General features: G+C 38.5%; 1 protein-coding gene across 1 annotated transcript in view; it reads left to right on the top strand.

The window, feature by feature from the left end:
- LOC107186114 (polypyrimidine tract-binding protein 2) overlaps positions 1-22,704 on the top strand; it is a 224,829-nt gene that overhangs the window by 190,781 nt on the left and 11,344 nt on the right. The window contains 2 exon segments of the mRNA XM_015573922.1: positions 10,045-10,096; positions 13,853-13,915. Of these exon segments, the coding sequence (XP_015429408.1) occupies positions 10,045-10,096; positions 13,853-13,915 (115 nt within the window).

Genomic DNA, 22,704 nt, shown 5'->3' with positions numbered 1-22,704 from the left:
CCTTGTCAAGTAGATATTGTAGGATTGTTTACTGTTGTTTTTACCTAGGGGTCTATCTAGAAAACAACGTCTACAGATGGCCTAAATCGTCGATAAGAGTAAACCGTGAAAATAATGGGAGAAAGGTGAAGTGTTAAGTGGATATCAATACGGATTCAAAAAAAATCGAATTTTGTCTGACAAGGAGTGTATTTTAGGTGTCATCAATCATTTTTTTCATGAATATCACTTTTGTGACAAATGTGAACCGTAAAGTCTTCGATAATATATGTATTCTCCGAAAACCGAGGCAATCGGAAGCTTAAAGAACGGGCGTGCGCACAGGATATAAATAATTAAAAAAACTGCGAGACTAAGGAGGCAATTTCGAAAATAAATATACCAATGGATTTGGAATTAAGTGCTCGTCATTTTATGTCATTACGCAAATTTCAATAAGTTGTAAAATAAAGTTATAACAAATTTTTTTGTTATAAACAAATTGTATTTTTGACAATTTGTTAACACCAGTTTATTGTACATAAAAAACCATGAAAGCCACCAATTGAAAGTTTTCATGTATCTCCTCTGGTTTTCGAGATAGTATTTCCGGGTCGAAACTTTGAGGGGTGGTTTCAGCCCCTAAATATGAAAACGGGCCGCTATAAAAAAATACGTATCTCTTATTTTTCGGTCCTCTAAAACATATCCGAAAACCAAAGCAATCGGAGGCGGACACCTAAAATACACTCCTTGTGAGTATCAGGAAAGTGATTGTTCTGTTATCCGAATACTTGTGTTTTCCTATTACTCCTGCCAGTTTTGGTCACAATTGCTGTTAGAATTTGTGGAATATTTTGTAACGAGTAATATGATAGTAGATGACAAGAAAATAGTGGTAGAGTCTGGCTAGTTATCAATTTTTGAACCTGGAAATCCTTCAGGGACAGAAAACTCGTCGGTACGAGACGAGGGGTTAGCTGAAACCATAATGTCGTATTCCCCGTGTCGTTTCTCGCGTGTACATCATGAATAATGGCGGATCGTCGACGTCGACACGGGGCGAAATTACGTTACTATTATTGCACGTTATTGCATTACAGAGCCGGGGCGTAGATACTGGGCCGTCGATAATCGAGAACGCGAATTAATAACTGTTACATCAATCAATATGCACAACGGCCATCTCTCCGTCACGGCTGTATAACGATGACCATGGAAGGGGAGGGGGTGGCCGTGTACGAACGGATGACATTCGAGGGTTGTCTGAAAGATTCCCCGGAATTTAAATTAGTAGTAACAATTTATCTTTTTTTTTAGCTACTTGCACTTGAAGATTCTTTTATTGCAAGTAGACTGCGGATGTTTATGCATTTACAGCGAATTTTAATATACAAAATGCAGTAAAAAGAGACTTCAATAAAAGTTAATGATATTTATGTATTATTGTCAACGTAATGAAACATCTAGTACGGGAAATAAATTTTTTATCTCATTTTCATATTTCATATATTCATGTCTGAAATTGTGAATTTGTATAAATATCCGTGGTTTAATTGTAAGCCATAGTAGGGTTACTTTTGTTGTATCATTTATGTTGTTCTAATGAAGATTTGTAAGCGGTTATGATTTAAATTTTAAATTAAAAAAAGGCAACGCCTGTGCAGCAAAAAGTGTTAATGATTGGTAAATAATCGGTAACTGTACACACTTTAACCTGTTGAGGGATACTAGCACGTATGTGTACGTTCAGTTTTTTTTCGGAACAGTAATTAAATATTCACTACGAATTCCCGAAGAAAAAAGGATATTCTACCAGTTGATTGTCGTTAGTATTTATAAATATATTTTAACTAAATACAGCCGAAGAATAAGCAAAATATTCTTTTTGGTCTTATTAAATTCGCCCCTGAAGCTGGTTCTTTTTGCCTTTTTCATTTTTGTTTTCTTCAAACTTAGTTTATTATCACCAACGTAATTCAACGAAGCAATTTCACTCCTAACGACGCTAATAATAAAAAAAATGACGGAACCGAGCGATATCAGGATACGATAGCCAACTTAAGTCACGTATTGCAATTTCTGTGGGTCCAAGTTTGAGGTCAGTTTCGTCACTTGAAATGTTTTCTCATCGCGAAAGTCGGGTAAAAAATTCTTAAGCGATTTTACGGCAAGACCTTTGATTTCATCGACAGTCTCTGGCTATGATAAGTCAACAGGAAACGACAATACAATAAAATAGACTACACAATAAACTTCCATACAGTTTTCCTGTATCAAACGAATTCAAATTATTCCATTCGATACATTAACACTACGACGACCGACGACGCCATATTAGCGTCATGTGAGTATCAGATAATACTTACTAAATAAGTAAAGTTACCAAATTTTGTTACGTACACAGAAAAAATCACACAATAATGTCTCGATGAGTGCGTTTTTTAACCCCTTCATAAATTTGTTTTTTTTTTTTTTACCCCGAAGCCGAGCCTCTTCTTAGCTTCTGTTTACTCTGTTTTGATTGGTTCCAGCGAACGACTCCCCCTATGACAGTGGTGGGAATAATGCCATTGCTCTCATGTCGCATTCATCGAGGAATCACTGTATTTTGAATGTTCATTGGAGGAACTTCGAAATTAAAGATACGAATCCTTAGTTCTTATGTTATTTGGCAATCAGAAGTTTTGAAAGATAACCGTACGATGTATCTGTCCTGATTATTCCGGCTGAAATCGCAAGAATTAGGTCGAACGATCGTTTCGGGGAGGAAAAATATTCGGGACAAAAATTACACCGTTGTCACTCGAACATTTCCCAACTACGTGCGCCACCGTCTCGATACAAGGAACCTTTGAGGTGCTGATTTCCCGCGGGATTTCCCGCGGATACTTTCGCGCCCGCACTGAAAAGTCCTGGGAGGGGAGGGAAGTGAGACCGCGATGGAAAACGTCGTGGATCGCATATCGACGCGGATATGATGGTGATTCGCTCTGAGATGGACGTGTGTGTGACTTATTTTTAGAGATTTCACGAGGAAATCCGATACTCATAATTCTCGTGAAGTTTTTTCTTTTTTTTTTTTGTTTTTTTAAATTGAGGAATATTCCCATTCGGAGGGGTAAAAAATTCTATATTTTTATTGTATTATATTAAAGGGGCATTTCACGCGAAATCGGACACTTTTTGAGGAATATTTCAGGTTTTGTTGACACTTAGATATGTTCTAGTTTTTAGTGATAAACTTATCTCGAAGAATTTTTGAAAATTTTGAAAATTGTTGATTCTACAGCTGCTTGAAATATGGGGTAAACCTTTTCTCCATAAATAATAACTGTTGAACTAACAAACTGTTTTGTACTAAAAACAATCTTATGAAAAAAATTTTTTTTTAACTTTTAACATAAAGATGGACAGTTCGTCGAACAAACTAAAGGAAAACAAGTGACGTTGACGCTCATAGCAGACATGCGTAGAAGATACTACCAAACGCATCGAAACCTAAGTTTGCATACTGTCCTTTGCATAATCTCCGTAAATAAATCTATAACCACTTCATTTTTTATGAAAATGTCATTTTTTGTAACTAAACAAGATGTGATTAACTTCTCAGTATCAATTACAGTTCCATAAGGCTCGTGTTAAAGAGAAATTTTTATAACGTTTCATTTTCAATAAATTTATCATTGACCTTGCGATTTTTTTATAGCAATCGGAAGTTAGCTTTTAAGAATGTTCTTGTTAAATTTTCAACGAAATTTATAATTATTAAAAATTTGCGTGAGCCGCCTTAAAATTGTGGTACTCGGTGGATAAATAATTCGGTGACCCTTTGAAATCTCGTTTTTCAACATTTTTATATTTCTTGTTGGATATCCGGAAACATGATAGATGTATGCCTAAAAAAAATGGGATCAAATGGCCTGTCAGTGGTAGCGGAATAACTGTTGGAACCAGGTGAAATAAGCATCGACAATAATTAAACAAAACCGCGATGACGTACACACATTTACACAAACATACATTCACACATATTGGCGCACGTCCCCCCTCAGCGAAAGAAACGTCATCGATTTCCAGCAATTCATAAATATAATCCGTCGAGCCGTCGGGAAATTCGTCGGATTTCCAAGCGGCGATTGTGCGCGGCCGCTTTTAATTAATTATATCGAATATTCCATCGTGGGGCGCTTGAACTCTGAAGGCATAATTATTTAGGGTGTTCATCGTCACGGATTTCTCGAAAATCCCCTGCACTCGTCGGAATTATTAATATCCTTAATAATATCTTCATCAACGTACCAGCTGAATTAATTCTAGCTTCCGAGATAACATCGAAAAACTGCTGTTTTTTCGTGGATTTAATTTATTACAGTACTGCGTAATCTTAGCAGGAAGTTTTTTTAAGTTAGTGATGTCACTTCTGTAGATAGAATAATCAGATTGTATCGTGAATTTAAAAATGTTTTAGTATAAGAAACTACAGTAAATTCTTGATGAGTGTTCGAATGCCTCCATTTGATGAGGTTTAACACAGTGATAGAGCTTGGAATTCTGAAGCCAATAACATTTGCTTCTGCCACACATAGCCAATAATTTATGAAATATTTAATATTTAGTGCCGATGAGTCTTCGAACACTCATCCAAGATTTACTGTAGTTACTGTTATCGTAGTTGCACCAACTTCAAAATATCGCTCGGTTAAAGTTTTCAAAATTTCAATGCATCTTACATCTGCAATAGAAGAAATATTTAAATAAATGCATACTGTTTTTTAATGTAAAAAATTTGTCAGTGGTTCTGCGAATGAATTCTAGATGTTTTCCCAAGGATTTTTTTTCGTTAAAAATGGAAAATAGATTCTATATAATACATAATGCTTTCTAGAAAAATGTATAATCTCTTTATTTATGAAAATCTGATATGTTTCTTCCATGGCGAATATGTTCGTTCACGATTAACGCTGGGAATTCGCTACGACGCGTCGACGAACGACGATGCAGGGGAGAATCTCGTAATTCTCGGTCGAACGCGCGCGCACCGTCGGAAATGCAACCGACAAAAATTCAAATGGCAAAATCGAAACGTTGCCGCGCGTATCAATAGCCCCGCAAAAACACGTTTCGCTGCTCTCCCGTTTTTTTACATTGTACCCGTGGAAATCGTGTGAACTTTAATCGAGCGTTTTCGAGGCGAGAATCAACCAGAGACGTGACAGTGAGCGAATGGCATAACGTTGCTCGTGTTCAATGTATTGATTTATTTATTTATTTTCACTGGTTATGGAATGATTTGGTATGCAGTAAATAGTAAATAAAGGATATAATAAAATAACGGATGTAAATAGAGAAATACAGTAAATCATCAATGAGTGTTCGATGGCACCTCGGCACTGAACGTTAAATGTTTCATAAACTAATGGCTTTATGTGGCTGAAACAAATATCATTGGCTTCAGAATTACAAGCTTAATGTACGTATACATGTATAATAATAATTTTCAATAATTAGGATGGGACCATCAACATTGCTGTGCATCGAGCCAATCGCGTATTTTATCTCACGGTAAATAAATAAAATCTCATGGAAACGCATGCCACGAGACGAAGCAAAAAATATCTGAAAATGCGAATGGATTCGTGCAACGCGTAACAGAGACGGATTTGCGGGTCGACGAAGGGGAGGGGGGATCACTAATGCAGCCAGTATCACGCGTTTTAGCTTCCATCGAATATTCAATATCATGCCCGGCGAATGCTGCTCATGGATGAAATGAAGGATTTATTTTCGCAGATATAACGATAAAATCGGCGTGTTGAAATATAAAAGAGACTGCCGGACGTTGATGTCTCGAAGGGGGCAGGTCCAAGGACAATATGGCTAACGAGACGTGCGTTGCACACACTCTTGCGCCAATTTCGTCGATTTCTTGGCGCTTTTCATCCTGGGATCGTTAATAATCGCTTCACACCTTTCTTCAACGTTTTTTTGAACAATTTTTTTTTTCAACCTGAAATTTTAGTAATTTTTTTAATTTATGATTTTATTTCGTAAATTCTTCTATTTTTATATCCTACAAAAGTGTTTATGGAATTTTTACTTAATGAACGTGGGGATATTTGCGATTTATACTTTCCCGAGTTTAATTAATTGCCATTGAATTAATATACTTCTGCTCTAGAAATGCATTCGGGGACCGTTTCCATCGGACGTATTTATTATTATGAATTCATTGGACCGGAGAAAAATGAACAGGAGGATCAATTAGGGAATATCAACACCCACGTGGGGATGTATTGTACGTTTGGTTAACGTATTACTTTAACGCTAGCCGCTCATTTTGCCCCCAAAAGAGATTTAACTAATGACGTTCATTAAGGATTCACGGTGATTTTCTGAACGCCGCGGTTAATCAAACGTTGGAATATAATTCTCGTAATTGTGCTATAGATTGTAGAATTTAAGAAGCTTTATGGAATATTGAAGGCTCCATTCGGTTTTTGAATTTCGGGAATTCGTCGTCAATAATTGCGAGAACGGCACGATCGAGTAATTTGATTAATTATTGTGGTGGGTGAAACGTTATACAAACTTGTTGCTCTCGTTAAACAAACATTTCATTTTGTCTGGTACTGTTCGAGCCATTATTTATTAATGAGTATTAGTAATCATTTTCGATAAGTACTGCATTCTCTCTCTATAAGCACAGTCCACTCATGCTTCGCCATTCGCATAATATTATGGGACCATTGACAGTGGGCGGGGCTTGTCTCGAACTATCCAATAACGAGCGTGGGGAGGGCTAAGAGGTTACTACTCTCTATAGTCACGTTGTAAGTTCCAATCGACGCCCCTATAAAAAGGGAATGCTGTATCTGCAAAGTATACAGGGTGTCCCACGTGAGCAGCTTCAATATTACACTTGTTTTTGAAGATACAAAAAAATGCGAGGAGAAACTATTATTTGGTTAGAAGAAACAAATACACTATGATAAACAAACATTTTTCTCAACATCATATTCTTCAAAATTTCAAGCTTATCGATGTTTTTCTAACGGGACTTCATATTTTTATCAACTTAGCGCAATAGTTGAGATCAAGACCAATTAAATGACCTGTAATAGTATGACATTTATGTTACCTTGAGTGTGAAAAATCCTCCGATGTATGAGAGTATATTTAAATAATAAAAAATATATGTGAAAGGAACCTTATGAGTTACACGGTTTTAAGGGTGTATATAAAAAAATTAAACAGTGAGTAAAAACATAAACAAAAAAATGCACTAAATAATATAAAATATGGTCATATATGTCATACCTATGAAAATTATGTTTCACTTTTTAGTGCACTTTTCTCTTATATTTATTTTTTATTTTCTATTTAATATTTTTTATATACATATTTAAAACTGTGTAAACCTAAGAAGTTTTTGTTATGTATATTTTGTACTTTTTAATGTTTCTCGGTTTTGTAATAAATTTTTCGAGAGACTTGTATTGAAACCAAGCTTCTAGCATTTATTAACAAAACAAATGAGATACTAAAGGTGCTCACGTTATGTGGGACACCGTTAAAAAATACATGAACTGGATAAGAATCGGTCATGCAATTAATCCAAACCTCGTATAACAAAAAAACAGAAAATTCACAAATTTAGTTGATGAACATAAAATTTACAGATTATTCTGAATTGTTAACCATTTCTAAAAGGTATCCACCCGTTAGATGTACAGACTCCCGCCAATTATTTCCCAAAATCACAGCTAGAAGGATATTCCGGTAGTTTCTAAAAGGGTCGATGTAGACGGTTGTTCGATTTTCCCTGGCCGAAAGCCCCCGGAGCGACGAACGTGTACAGTTGAAATTCCGGTTTGTATCGCTGCAACCAGTCGCAGCAGTCATGTTCGCCGGCGAGAGGCCGCGGGGCTAATAATCGCGCGAGGGCCTCCGTACCGAACCCCTCGGGCGTCATTGTCATGCATTTTGCTGGGCGGCGGGAACGGTGGTCGAACGATTGCATTAATAATACCGGGGGCATATATTTGTGCTGATCAGCAGTTTCGTCATCACCTGTGTGAATTCCCATTGCCCCCCCCCCCCCCGACGGTGTACTCGGAACAATCCTGGGACGCACAGATCTTGCTGATGAGGGGCTTGTAGAGGTCAACCTTTCGATTAATTTGCTTTTCGAGGTTGAGCCTTTGTGTTTTGTGTAATTTTATTATTTATTTCTATAGTTTTTCTCTCTTGAGCTACTCTTGAAAATATAGGGTGAGTTGATTTTTGTTTGTTTGTGATATCAAGGTGACCTTGTGTTTTTTCAAGGTCAATTACTCTGTTTGTTAAACTCACGTTGTTGCCAATAGGAGGACGAATTCAACGACCTATCGCATGATGGTATAAACAAAAATTCTGTGACCTTCAAAAACGTCAAGGTTACGTTTAAAAAAAAGAGATATAAAAAGTAAAATTGTATCTATCTGATGCGTCCCTTAAAATGTGATATCATTCGTTAAGGTTTCTGATATAACTAATAGGTGTGAGTTATTTTAGATAGTAGTTATTATGGACTCACCCTGTATAATTCTGACATCCTTGGAAATCCAAGGTTTTGGTTCTGTACGCATAATCCCATTTGTCGAATTAAACCTAGTGAGTTTGAATAATGCAGTGTTTAATTTAACCGTCGACAGAAATATTAAATGCACTTTTTCTGCAATTTTTAGCGTCGGTGAGTTATGAAACCGACGGAGACCAGTCGCGGCGGAACCCCCGTTGAAAATAGAAGCGGTGTGCACTGTAATTTTTTAATTGCCTCTCGAGGACAAAGACAGAACGGGTATACAGTTAATTAAAGAGATTTTTTGATCCTGGTTATTGGGTAAAGTAGAAATCTGATTGTACGGTTCTTGACAAGCTTTTAATTACATTAATGAAAACAGGATCCCGCCTGAAATAAATTACCTGCATTACCTGCAGGGACTGGTACTTACGTAATGTCTGTAAAATACATGCCCCATGTTTGAAAGCCAAAGGCGAAAAAATGAGTATTGAATACCCTGTACGAAACGAATTTGTAATATGTTTCATTGCTGTTCAGAACTTGACCGAAGTAAATTTTATTGACAAAAATATTTCATTAATAATTGTTCGAATTGGGTCCACAAGGAATAGAATTGTTTTTATTTTTATTTTCACAATAATCTCATCACGAGTGATTTTCTATCCTTTGCCACTGTATGCCAGCCTCTGTCATTGACCTGTGACGACACCATCTTCAGTTCAGCCATTCCGTCGTAAAGTCAATTTTAATATTTAAATCTCGCGCCATATGTTGAGGTCGCACCACTTTTGTTTTTGTCGTTCTTTCGTTATACAATATACACATCGTCGTTTCCTTCATTCAAAGGACAGATTTTTAACGAGTTATATTTCAGAATTTCTCAATTCATTGAAGTTTCATTCTTTTTTTTTTACATATTAGGGTAACCTTGAGTCTTTCTAAGATCAATGCATTATTTTTTCAACACCACGTTGTTGTCGATGAAAGAACGAATTCAGCGACCTATAGCATGACGTTCTTAAAAAACATGATGCATTGACCTTGAAAAAAACTCAAGGTCACTTTGATGCCTCAAAAAAAAGTATGATACAAAAAAATCGAGTTGTATCCATCCAATGCGTTCCTTAAAATGTTACGTGATTCGTTAAAATGTTTTCTGGTGCAACCAATAGATAACGAGTTATTTTAGATAGTAGTTCTTATTCACTCACCCTGTATATAATTAGTTAATATTAAATTTAATTGTGTTATATTTATCGTAAGAGTAAACATTTATTGAAGTAATTTATGATTACTAAAAGTAGGATTTTTCCTCACAGATTCTCAAACTAGTTTAAAAGCGCTCCACTATCGGTGACTGCTTCAGTATAGGTTCGTCGCCAGACCCGTCTGGAGTCCTTATATCGAGGCATCGCCCATAACTACTTTGTAACAATACCCATCTGCTACATACATTTATATAACCATAATTGACCAGATTATTATGTTTTCTGTTGCAGATATTCACACGGTTCGGCAAGGTCCTGAAGATCGTCACATTCACCAAGAACAGTAAGTACACGATCTTCCTAACAACGAAATATTAATTCTGGGGCTACCCTGTATATAGTCGCGGCTCTCGTGGGGCAGACATGCCACGGCACTTTAGTACTTCAGTGTGCTTGAAGTGTATTCCAGGCCGAGGACGTCGACGCCGCAGCCTGCGCGCACTCGGTGCCGTTAGTACTTTCAGTATTGCGCTCGAGTGTTGCAATGGGTGTCTCGAAAGCACCTGTTTTCATGTTTCTGTTTTTAAGGCGGACGGGGAAACCTTTCGATACGTGCCAGAAAAATCGTACGTGTGTGTATTTTCTAGATTCACATACTTTTAGGCTTTTAGCTACTCTTTGGTAGAAAAAAATCGAACAATCTCTTAAATATCGATTTATTCTTCATTTTCTAGTATAAAGGAATTTTTATTATTAATATTGTCAAATGCTGTGAATACGTCTAGGTTATTTGTTTGGGTTCGGATGATATCTAGACATTTTTTTCTGACGTCATATTTTTTACAGAGTCGTAAATAAAAGTGTCAAGTTATGGGAATAATACGAACAATGTGCAGGGGGCCATAGGTGTGATCGGCAGCAATTGTTTCGTACAGTTCAAAGAAGGACGCGTTCAATTAAACGACCGTCCGTCGAACAAAAGGAGCGCGTCGAATTTTTCAAAGAACGTTCGGACACAAATAGTCGTTGATTGGCGAAATCAAGGGAGGCATAGGTCCCAAATTAAAGCCAAGGCGGGCGCTCGCTCGACCCCCCGGTGTCCAATTAAAGTTTCATTCGGTCAAGTGGTTGCTGCTCGCCCCGTTCGATCTTCATATCTTTTTTCATCCTCTTTTTCAACCCTGTCCCAGGCCACTTGCCGATTCGATTCCGCGGCAATCTCTACTTTTATTTTCGACGCCAGCCAACCGCGACCTATATCACAATTTTCCATGTTTCGAAGGTTCGTCGAGAGAGATACTACAGGAATTATTGTTAAAAAAAAAAATACGTTTCTCGGTCGATCACTTTTCCGATGAAATATTCATGATTTGGAATATTAATTAATATGGCTGCAAATGTTAGTAGTAATTTCTAGGTTAATTTTTTTTTAGCAATTTTAACGTGCTGCACTCGATAAATATTGCGAAAGGAACTGTGTGTTGCAAACGAGTCGCGTCCCTGTAAGTCGTCCCTAAAGTTTCGACGAATCATACGTCGCTCAATGTGACTTGTGGGCGGCGCTAGACGCTCCTCCCACTCTAGCACCCGCGTAGAGGGGGACGGTAGACGCAGACGGTGCCACTTGCAGTCTCCAGTGGGGGGAGCCGAGTTAAAACATCCTATTGGTCAAAGCTCGAACTTTCTTTTCTGAGAAAACGATACAGTTTTGGTATACGATTCTTCTTGAATATTTTCTCTCCTTTTCGAGTACAACATGTTAACATAAAAAAATATTGGTTCTTGGAAGGAAAAAATTAGATAGTCCAATTTACATTCATAAATCACTTTACAAGTCCCTTTCTGCCCTCCCCCATTTATTATATTTTTTTTTAACATCAATGAAAGACTCGGGCCCCCTGGGGTGTTTTCTGTTGCGTTTATCGAGGAATGTCGAGCACGAATTTTAATTTGAGAGTCACCTGTACTCCTGTATTGCGATGTTATAAGCTCGTGCTTTAAATTAAAAACACACGCACAAGTCCCCATTCTGCCCTCCCCCATTTTACGCTCCTTCCGCGTGAACAGGGTGGCCCCGGGGGCACCGGAGATTCGTATTTTTCATTTCATTTCATTTGAAACACATTTCAAAAGCGGATTCGCCCTGCAAACAGCCCTGGCTCTCTCGCACCGCCTTCTTCGCCTCTGTCTTTGATTCGAAATTTGATGAGCGTCACGTCCGGTTATTTCTTTTTGTCCCTGTCGTGAGTTTTAATGAAACGTAGCGGTGAGTATTGTCGAAAAAGCGACCTTTTTCCTTTGACAGATTTCTGCACGGTTGCACCATAGTCAACCGAGTGTCGGTTAAAAAAATTCTGCGAAAGAAAAAGAGGAAGTAATTTACGTCTAGTACTCCGAATAATTAAAATTCGTGGAAATAGACGAATCCAATTCTATTTTAAAAAAAATTATCCATTTGAGTTTCATGGGGAAAATTATTAAGGGGAAATACCACTGTGACGGTCGAGAAAGAAGTTTTTTTTAAGAATTCTTCGTCAGAAATAACTTATAGAAGAAATAACTTGTTTTACCTAGTTTTAGTACCATGTCTTCAGAGATTAAACAAAAAATTAATAAAAAAGCATCGAGAAATTTTAATATACGATTAATTTTCTAGACCCCTCACGAAAAAAAGAAGGTCGCTGGTCGAATATGTAACGTCGAAACAACAGCTCTGAAATCAAATGTAACATTTGTTTATAAACTGTACCAGATTAGTTTCTGTTACACGTACAGGTTTTTTAACCAAAATTAGTTTTTTAAAAATGGCGCGCTTTAGGAAACAAAGTTTCAAAGAATCCGCAAAAAAAAGCGACAGTTCTTCGAGAGCATTTACCGATTTTTAATTTTTTTCGACTGCTCCCCCTGGGTACGTATCTCGCGAGGAATATTTATAGCGTTAATGTTCAAATTTCATCTGCATAAAAACACCGGTCGAACGTTTTCTTGCGGATATAATGCGACAACGGGATATATAGTCTTGTTTTTTTTTTTTTTTTCAAATTTTGTTTTAGCCGGCAGCAACGTTATTCAATTTCCATCGTTATTTGATCGTGACGCGAATAGCGGTGATAATAAAAATTCTCCGCGGAGGAAAAAGTGTCCGGTGTCACAACATATTACCGCGAATCGTGTGCACCCTTTATTTTCATTTAACTCCTGCTTTATTTAATATCCCACCGCCGACAGGGAAACGCAAACACGACCCTGCATTTGGTTTTTGGATACGAAACGACGATCGCACCCACCCCCAGAACATTACAATTTTTATCGAAAAAGGAATAATTTTGTTTTTTGGATATAATACACCAATGAAAAATTTCATGTTTATATTCTCTTGGCAATTAAGTTCAATATTTGTTGTACATACAATCCATTTTGTACATCAAATGTTTTTTTTTATATGATTGGAAAAATATTACTTTTACAAAGGCTTTTTAGAACTCTACATTTTCTGGTTTCTACTGTTTTTTCAAAATATAGTTATTTCTGTACAAATAGAAGTTCTATTGCTCTCGGTGTAATATTTTCTCTGTTGGATATATGCTCTACACATTTCGTTACATTTTTTAATTGAAAAAACAATATTCCAATTAAAAATTGGCCCTACATTTGAAGTATACAAATACGTCCTTTAAATTTTTCCACTTAACTTCAAACTTTCATAGTTATATTAAATGTCGCAGCGGTACCGGTGTCATATAAAATAAATTCAGACGTCAAATAGTACCGTCGACGTGAACGTAATTAATTCGGTGTTAACCCTAAATCACTACACTATCCTGTAACTCACGTTACAACTAATCATTCTTAAAAATTACGACTATAAGAAAACGCATAATATTTTGGATAAATACTATTTTTATTGAGATAGAAACCTACGTCACAAGCATTTATGATACACTTAAAAATAATGAAAAATTAAGAATATATACTCTAAACACAGAATTGCAATGAATTACAAATTCGAGGTCTTAATGTTTTACGATAGTAAACTTTTTTTTAAACAAGATATCAATGTTTAACGTGAATTTAATATTCTTCTTTTCCTCTGTTTCAGGTACCTTCCAGGCACTAATACAATACGCGGACATGTTGTCAGCGCAGACTGCTAAACTCGTGAGTATCCACTTTGGTTCTCTCCATCCCCACGTTTCTATATTTTCCAGATGCAGGTTCCTTTTTTTTTTTTTTTTTTTTTTTTTTTTTTTACCAATCCTTCGCTTTTCGTACTTTCGACGACGCGTATGGAGGCTGTGTCTCGAGGCGCGTTCGTGGGTATATACCACTTAACCCAGCGGCGGTGGTCCCCGTGGGACAGATCGACATTTTTCGTGGAATATTCCCAGAAACGCCGTGCCATCCATTAAAAGCTCCAGCTGTTACGACGGAAATAATGCAAATTCGATATCGCGGCTCGCTCTACCGCTCTCGCTCGCATGCCGTGACGTCACCCGATTCCCGGAATTGCACTGTTTTTATTTACAGGAAAGAATACGTCGTGTACCGGGAACCGTCTCGGGCTTATTTGCATCGCCGAATTAGGTTTACCTCCGCCCGTTCCTGACGAATTATTACTATACAGTGACAAACTGGATTCATTAAGATCCAGTTGGATCAGCTCGATCGCAGCATCGTTTTTTGCAAAGTTAATCTTGAGATCCAAATGAATTAATAGTGGGTTTTGTGCATTTAGGTTGGACGGTAATTTTCTCGACACCCTGTATAGGAAGAAGTATAGCCCAGTAAATCCTCGATGATTGTCCAAAGGTTCCTCGGCACTGGACATTAAATATCCCACAAACTAATGGCTATATGCGGGTGAAACAAATATAACTAATTCGAGCACTCATCGAGAATTTATTGTATATTCTAGTGTGGTTATGTTACTTGAAAGATCATGATTTGAAGAGTGCTGACAGAAAACATTGTAAGTGCCAACCAAAATTCTATGCTGAAGTATTTTCATTGGCAAATAAAAGTTATTCGATGAAAAAAAAACAAATTTTTTCAATTTTGGTACTTGCAGTGTTTTCCACGAACATTCCTCAGTTGTGTTAGAATAAATATCCAAAATCTGATTGTAGGATTACTAATGTAAAAAGAATCATCAGTATTTATGAGACACCCTGTATAGAGGCTGCAAACAATCCGTTTCATCTAAAGTTTTCGCTATCCACAGCCATGATAGCTGTACTATTAGAACCATTTATCCCCCTCGAAAGGTACACTTTGAAGTGAAAACTGTCGTCAAATAGATTTATAAAAAGGTCCAGGTTAGTCTGTGTACAAAGTCACCAGCAAAAGCTAGGTGAAAAAGTTGCATGAACCGTTAATGCGTCGGAGGACCATTTTGGTTTTTTTTCTGGTCTCCCGTTTTTTTTTTCCGACCAACCGTGCATCGAATTCAGATTGATCTGTAATGCATTTTACACAAACCGCGGGAAAAGCCACAGGAAAAGCCATGTGTAAGCCCCAAGTACCTGGGATTTGCTATACGCCGGTCCAACTTCGCTAACGAATAACTTGCCGAAAAAGACGAGACACAGAGAGAGTGAAAAAAGAAAGGCAAATACAGAGTCGAAGCGGATACGAGCGCCCCGAGGCACAAACATATATCATAAATCAACGTATTTTAATCTGGCCCGTAAGCCCACTTCGTTAAAACTTTTCCCACCGCCCGTGCGGCGAAAAAAATGCAGCCTCACGTGAGGTCGTTAATTATCCGAAATTGTGATCACGGGAATAAAACTTCGGCCTAATGATAAAAATAAATAGAAAATCTAGTCCCATGGGCGGTGGATGCACGTGCGCGTCTGTGTGAAAAAATTTGTCGAACGACGTCGACCGTTTTCCCCGTCGAATTAATTCACCCTTTGATGACGGCTGGCTTGGTTTGCGGTTTTCGGCTCGCAGTGGAGAGCACTGGCACAACTTTCGACTCCTGTTTTCGGCCCTCGAAACAACGCTACGACCGCCGCAAATAAGCTGTTGCAGTTAATTTGCCCTGTAAAGAGCCGTTCGTTACACTAGAGGGCGGGCTTCTACGGTTCTCTCGGTGTGTGCAGTGTGATTTGGACGATGGAGGATAGTTAAACCGTGGCGTTCACAATAATTGGGTACGTGGGAATGTTCTACGATATATCCTCGTTATATGCTACCTGATCGGGTCTAGCGTGTAATCAGTCTTTGGCCTTTAACTCGTTTAGCTCTGAAGTAGATATAAAGAAACAAGGGAGGGGAATTTCATCGAGCTTACTTTAAGTTAATGTCACGCAAAAGGAAACTGTCCTCTTGCACAATTAGTATTTTAGGAACTTCTGGTTTATAGGGTGAGATCAACCATTGTTTATCACTTTACCACCTACTAATAACGGTATGTTTTTCATTACACCAGAGGATCTTGGCCTGACCCAAAGTGAGCTCATCAGCTAACCTGGGTATAACCTAACCCATAACTTAAACCAGATTTGACTCATAACATAACCCAGAATTAACTCATAACATAATCTAGGACAGTTCATAACCTAACCAAGGACCAGTTCACAAGCTAATCTAGGACTAGTTTCTAACGCAACCTTGGATTAACTCATAGGCTAACCCTAGACTACCTCATAAACCTGACCCAGAAGTAGCTGTCAGATTAACCTAGAAGGAGCTCATAGACTAACCAAGAAGGAGCTAATAAGACTAACCCAGAGGTAGCTCATAGACTAACCCAGAGGTAGCTCATAAACTCACCCAGAAGTAGCTCATAGACTAACCCAGAGGTAGCTCATAAACTCACCCAGAAGTAGCTCATAGACTAACCCAGAGGTAGCTCATAAACTCACCCAGAAGTAGCTCATAGACTAACCCAGAGGTAGTTGATTGACTAACCGAGAAGTAGCTGATAAGACTAACCCAGCGGTAGCTGGTAGACTCATCCAGAGGTAGCTCATAGATTAACCCAGAGATAGCTCACAGACTAACCCAGAGATTGCTCATAGACTAACCCAGAGATTGCTCATAGACTAACCCAGAGATTGCTCATAGACTAGCCCAGAAGTAGCCGATAAACTAGTCCAGAAGTAGCTCACAGACTAACCCAGAGGTAGCTCATACACTAACCCAGAGGTAGTTGATGATTGACTAACCCAGAGGTAGTTAATTGATTAACCGAGAAGTAGCTGATAAGACTAACTCAGCGGTAGCTGGTAGACTTATCCAGAGGTAGCTCATAGATTAACCCGGAGATAGCTCACGGACTAACCCAGAGATAGCTCATTGGCTAGCCCAGAAATAGCCGATAGACTAGTCCAGAAGTAGCTGATAGATTAACCCAGAAGTAGTTCATGATCTAATCCAGGCTCAGTTTATGACCTAGTCCAGGTTCAACTGAAGATAATTAATAGTTTGGTCGAAGGCTTTACCATTTTCCAATAATAATAATGTTTTTATTACAATACAGAAACGAAATATACTTCGAAAACGAAGAAACGAAGATAAAGATGTAAGATACAGTGTAATTTACTCGAAGGTGTTCTAAGCGATTATAAATAGGTTTCGAAGTCAATTAAGGTAAACCAATAATGAAGGTAGCCTAACTTGAACTTCTCTGAGCTGTTTGGGCCCGTGTACCGCTTCCGTCAGTGGAAATTTAATTAGCCACCCGCGGAATATTTGTACGAAGTCTGTCAATCGCTATCAAACTCACTACTAAATTGCTACCACGCCGAAAATTATACCGATTAAATGTCAATATCGAGCAATCGCTACACAAAAGCCGCGTCTGATCCACGGTATCGGCGGAATTAAACGGGCGAGCGCCGAAACCCGATAAAATGAAGCCCCTGGAACTCGCGAACGTTTATTAATCACCGGAGAGAAAAATTCACGTGGCCCGATAGTGGTGGCGTGTGCGCGCACGCGCGAACCGTTCCTTTCCGCGGCCAGGAATTCTGTAAATCAGATGCCCGATCCCCGGGAAATATTTCTGTAATTAGCGTTGCACCGGAGTAATGCGGCTGGCACGCGAAAAATCGACGGAGAAAGTATGCACGCGAGTAAATAATATCGTGCGATATTCTGGCAAGTATAGTATGCGCAAAATACAATTTTACTGTCGAAATTGTTGTTCTGAAAACGTGCTATTAATTCTGGTATTCTGCCACAGTGGATGTTAAATTCACGTTACATCGAAGCCAATTATTTATGTTTATTGCACCTGTAAATACGAATTATTTTAATGATTCCGTCATACCAAAAGATTTGTCGGGAAAATATGAAGCGATAATGTAGAATGAAGTTTTCTTATACGAGGCCTCGTTTTTGAGATAATCGATTTTGAGTTTTCTGCGGGTGTGCGAGGGAAACACTGATGGCTGTGGTTCTCAACATGTACTTACCACTTTTACCTCAGACCTCTTTTACTCGGGAACGGATCGTTGTATGTAAAAAGTTTAATTTATAATTACGACTTGTTTTCTCATAAAGAAACGTCGCCCAATAACAGTAGAGTGCTGTTTAATTAATTCGATCAAAAACATTGTATTTTATCGTGTTTTTTCACGGTACTTTCATAAAAAGCATTAAATTTCACGGCGTGCTGGTTCAGACATTGGTTAAAGCACGTTTAAAAATTTAGTTTACTCGTAAAACTTGAAAGCCAGCTTTTACATTTTTTCCCGGTTTTGCCTTATGCTTCCTTCGTTTTCTTATTTCTGGATTTGCTTTTTCACGGGAATCCTCTTAGATGTGACTCGTGGTTCTATCAGCGAACGTAATCGATCATAGTATATCGAACTTACAGCCGCAATTGAAGAAAAACGTTATGACATCATTTTGAATGTTTTATTCACTGAATTTTCAATTATCGTTTAAGAAAGAATAAAACATTTGAGACACTTGTTATTCACAATTGCATTAACATATTTATCGAATTGCAGTTCAGGCAAACAACGTATGTATCATATTAAAGTTTATTCAATGAAAAATTGATAAAGCAATTATTGCACACGGTAGAGTATAATGACATACTCAGGTTTTCTCATTTTCCTCCTTTTTCAACGTGGGCAAACGGTCGTCCGGGTAATTCACGGCAGTGTAAATTTTGCAAGCAGTTCGATTGTTTGCATTTCCCTTTGTGGAGCCTCTATCGACTTTCGTTTCCATTATAATTCCCGTGATGTAATTGTCTCCCGTGAAACATATCCTCCGCGTATTAAATTAATATTTACATTACGTGCGTAAAAAAAGCGCAGGTGAACTCAAACAGCTGCAATTGCGATACAATCGCGAAAGAAAATCCACTGGAAACAACACAAATATTTATTTCTTTTAAGATTATAGCTATGGCATGATCTAATTCGTATAGTCACAGAAATTAATATCTATAAGGAAATACTTACTAAAATAAATTTAGTACTGTCATTAATTTAGAGAAGGTTAGAAACCCGAGGATTATTTATTATTATTTTTTGTAACAGTTTCCAGAGGATTCAAACACTGCTGAAATTCTATGGAGACTAAATGGCAATCGAACTATTAAATAATCAATTCAATTTCGATTTAACTACGAACCTCCCACAATAAAAAAAGAAAGTCAACCGTTCAATTATCTCTTCAAACGACAGAAGAATAGCTTCATTCGGCACAATAGAATCCAAGTCCAACCAAATGGACCCCAGCCAGAAGTTAATAAACCAGCGCGCGCGTGTTCCTAAAACGTTCATTTCGTGGTCGAGTTTTCCACGCAGCCCCCGTGAAACCGGACGACACGGGCACGGAAGGCATGGAAAATAATGCGGACATTTCACAGATCGAACTCGTAAAAGAAAAAAGAAAGAGAAAAAAAATCTACGAACGGTCGGCCGGGTCTCTCGCGCCCCGGCGTTCCGTTCGCCGCTTTGTGGTTGTGTTTCTGTGACTTCCGTTAAATTGCGAAATCGCATTCGCTTGCCCCGCCGGTAGAAACGAACCGACAAAGGCTTTTTTCTGCCGAGGCACACGGCCGCCCCCCGGAGTAGTCGCGCTGATGGCTCGGCGCGCGGGAATAGGAGGGGGGGGAGGAGTCGAGGGCCGAGGGGGGAGGAGTCGGGGGCCAAGGGCGGTGGAGTCACGGGGTGTGGGCAAGGGGGGCGGGCGGGAAGAATCGTGGAAAGAAAAAACGAATTTTCACTCGGTTTGGGGGCAACGTGCGCGAGGACACGGGTTGGGCGAGTGTGCAGGAGGGGGGAGGCCTGGATGCGTGGTAAACAATCGATGCAGGAAGGGTAGAAACTCCGCCGCGTTAATCGAATTTCTTTGGTCGTTCGAGAGCGGACGAACGAGTTCTCCGTGCTGCTGCCAGCGAACTCGATTACACCTGGAAAATTCGGATCCGCGGGTTTTATTAGCCGAGCAGCGTGTATGTATGTGCAACACACGCCCAGTTAGACGACGCCGCGGGTAAATTCCGCGAAATTTCCACTGGTGGCCCGGAAATCACGTTCCGCGGGTATAGTGTGTCTCGGGTCTGAGCACTTTTGATTCGATATCTTCGTCACGTTTAACGGCGAAACCGGTTTCCATGAAGAACTCTCTAGGAACGGAACCTCCGTTCTTTCAACCGAACGGAAATGGGCGGAGATTTGTCGTGGGGAGGGTTTTTTTGACTGACGTTATTCGATATTTCGTATGCAAATAAGCAGACTTTCCACATTTCTTCTTGACGCGTTCGATCCGATATTGTACAAAATGGTATTTGATTATTTTGTTCGGATGGTAGAGAGGAAGGGAGTGTTTAAAGATCTAGAGCTGGGTGGAGCGATCTAAATATTCTAAATGGTACTGCCTCCTTGTAGCCACTCAATTTTACGATTATATTTAATTTGTCGAGGATTTACTGAATTGGGTAATTTCACAATATACTAGGGGGAGATGCAATTGTGATGAGTAGAAGTATGACAGCATGTTTATAGACAGAAACTTGCGGTAGAAGTACGACGGACCATGTTTACAGACAGGGAGATGCGATCATGATGTATAGAAACAGATATAATGGGTTCATTAAAGAGGACATGTTATCGTAGTAAGCAGAAGTACAATAGAGCGTGTTTATAGACAGAGAGGTGCGGTAAATGTACGACAGACCATGTTTATAGAGAGGGAGATGCGATCATCATAAAGTAAAAATATATAATGTGTCCATGAAGAGGGACATATAGAGAAAAATATAGTATAGATAAAAATATAGTAAAAATATAGTATAGACTAAATACTAAATATAGTATTAGACATAAAGTAAAAATCTAATATAGTATTAGACATAAAGTAAGAATATATAATGTGTCCATGAAGAGGGACATGTTATCGTGATGAATAAAAGTACAATAGAGCGTGTTTATAGACAGAGAGGTGCGGTAAAAGTACGACAGACCATGTTTATAGAGAGGAAGGTGCGATAATGATGAGTAGAAACAGATATAGTGTGTTCATAAAGAGAGGAATGTTATCGTGATGAATAGAAGTACAATAGAGCGTGTTTATAGAGAGAGTACCGAACAAAATTTACCATTTCGAAAGATTCTTCTAATGAAAAACATTTTCTAGTAAAATTCCAGATATCGAAAGTGAAAAAAAGTAGTCCCAAGTGAAACATACAATGCTACCGCAGAGCGCAGTAACTCCCTCAGTTGGCGGCAGCGTGCACGGTCGCGTAAACGTTTTACAAAGTTCCTTCATTCGATTTTCAATTTAATCCCGGTGCCGCGACCGTTTCCTCGAACTCCACATTCGAAACATCCCGGCAGTGTCAACTGTTTATTAATTCCTGTTAATTTCAAGCCGAAAGAATTTTCCCCGGGAAACGTTCGTAATTATTAACGTTCGCTTTACAGAAGGTGGTTAATTAATTGCTTACGGGGAAAACCAGGCAGAACCGTTGAGACCGAAATAATTTGAAACTGATTACGCAGCGGCTCGGGCAAGAGAAATCGTGCTTGAAAATTTATTAAAAATCTGTTAGAAACGCGTTCGTGTGCGCGTGCGCGCGCTGGACGGCCACATGCATAATCCCAGAACGCAATATTCCCCCCCCCCCGTTTTTTTTTTCATCAGTCGGCCAGAAATGGCACGACGTGACTACGCTGACGTACAAAGAGTACGTAATGTGGATTAACAAAGTTCTTCTGGTATCTGAAATTAAATTGTTTTTATATCGTGGCCGGCTGAAACGAGCCGCGGGCACGCTTTAAAGAACGTTTGACCAACGGGCGGTTGCTCTGGCGCATTCTATTGGCTGAGAATGAAAACAGTGAAAAATTAAATCTAACAAGTGTTTCTAATATTTTTATTCCGTTACTGGACTCTTGATTTTATACACTTATAACCCGTACATTTAATTAAAATTTATAATACAATTTAAACTTTCAACAGACAAAAATCTATTTGCGCAGTTATGCACGGTCTATATACAGTATATCTACCTCGAAAAAAATTATTTGCCAATTATTTTAAATCATTATTGAAATATTAATTATACAGGATGTCCCACGTAATACTAACCACCGTTTTTCCAGCATTTCCGGTGATCTGGCGAAACAGTGGTTTAAACAACAGTTGATAAGTTTTTTATCGGCTACAAAAAATTTTTTGGATAAAAAGTCAAGGTGACCTTCAATTTTTGAAATGGCATTGTATATTCATAGTATTACAACTCACGTGAGAAGACGAGTGACTTTGAAATGCCCTTCTCTAATTTTTTGACATTTTGTTTGTAACATTTAGCCGATTAAAAAACTGATTAACTTTTGTTTTCTTTCGCCAGATCACCGGAAATGCTTGAAAAATCGTCGTAAGCGTTACGCAGGACACCCTGTACAGAGACACAGAAGTATTCTCAACAATTAGTACCCCGTAAACAGAAGCCTCGCCCACAATTTCGTCGTTAAT

This window comes from Dufourea novaeangliae, unplaced genomic scaffold (genome assembly GCF_001272555.1).
Source record: "Dufourea novaeangliae isolate 0120121106 unplaced genomic scaffold, ASM127255v1 scaffold72, whole genome shotgun sequence".
Taxonomy (NCBI): Eukaryota; Metazoa; Arthropoda; class Insecta; order Hymenoptera; family Halictidae; genus Dufourea; species Dufourea novaeangliae.
This window is presented reverse-complemented; position numbering and strand designations above follow the sequence as displayed.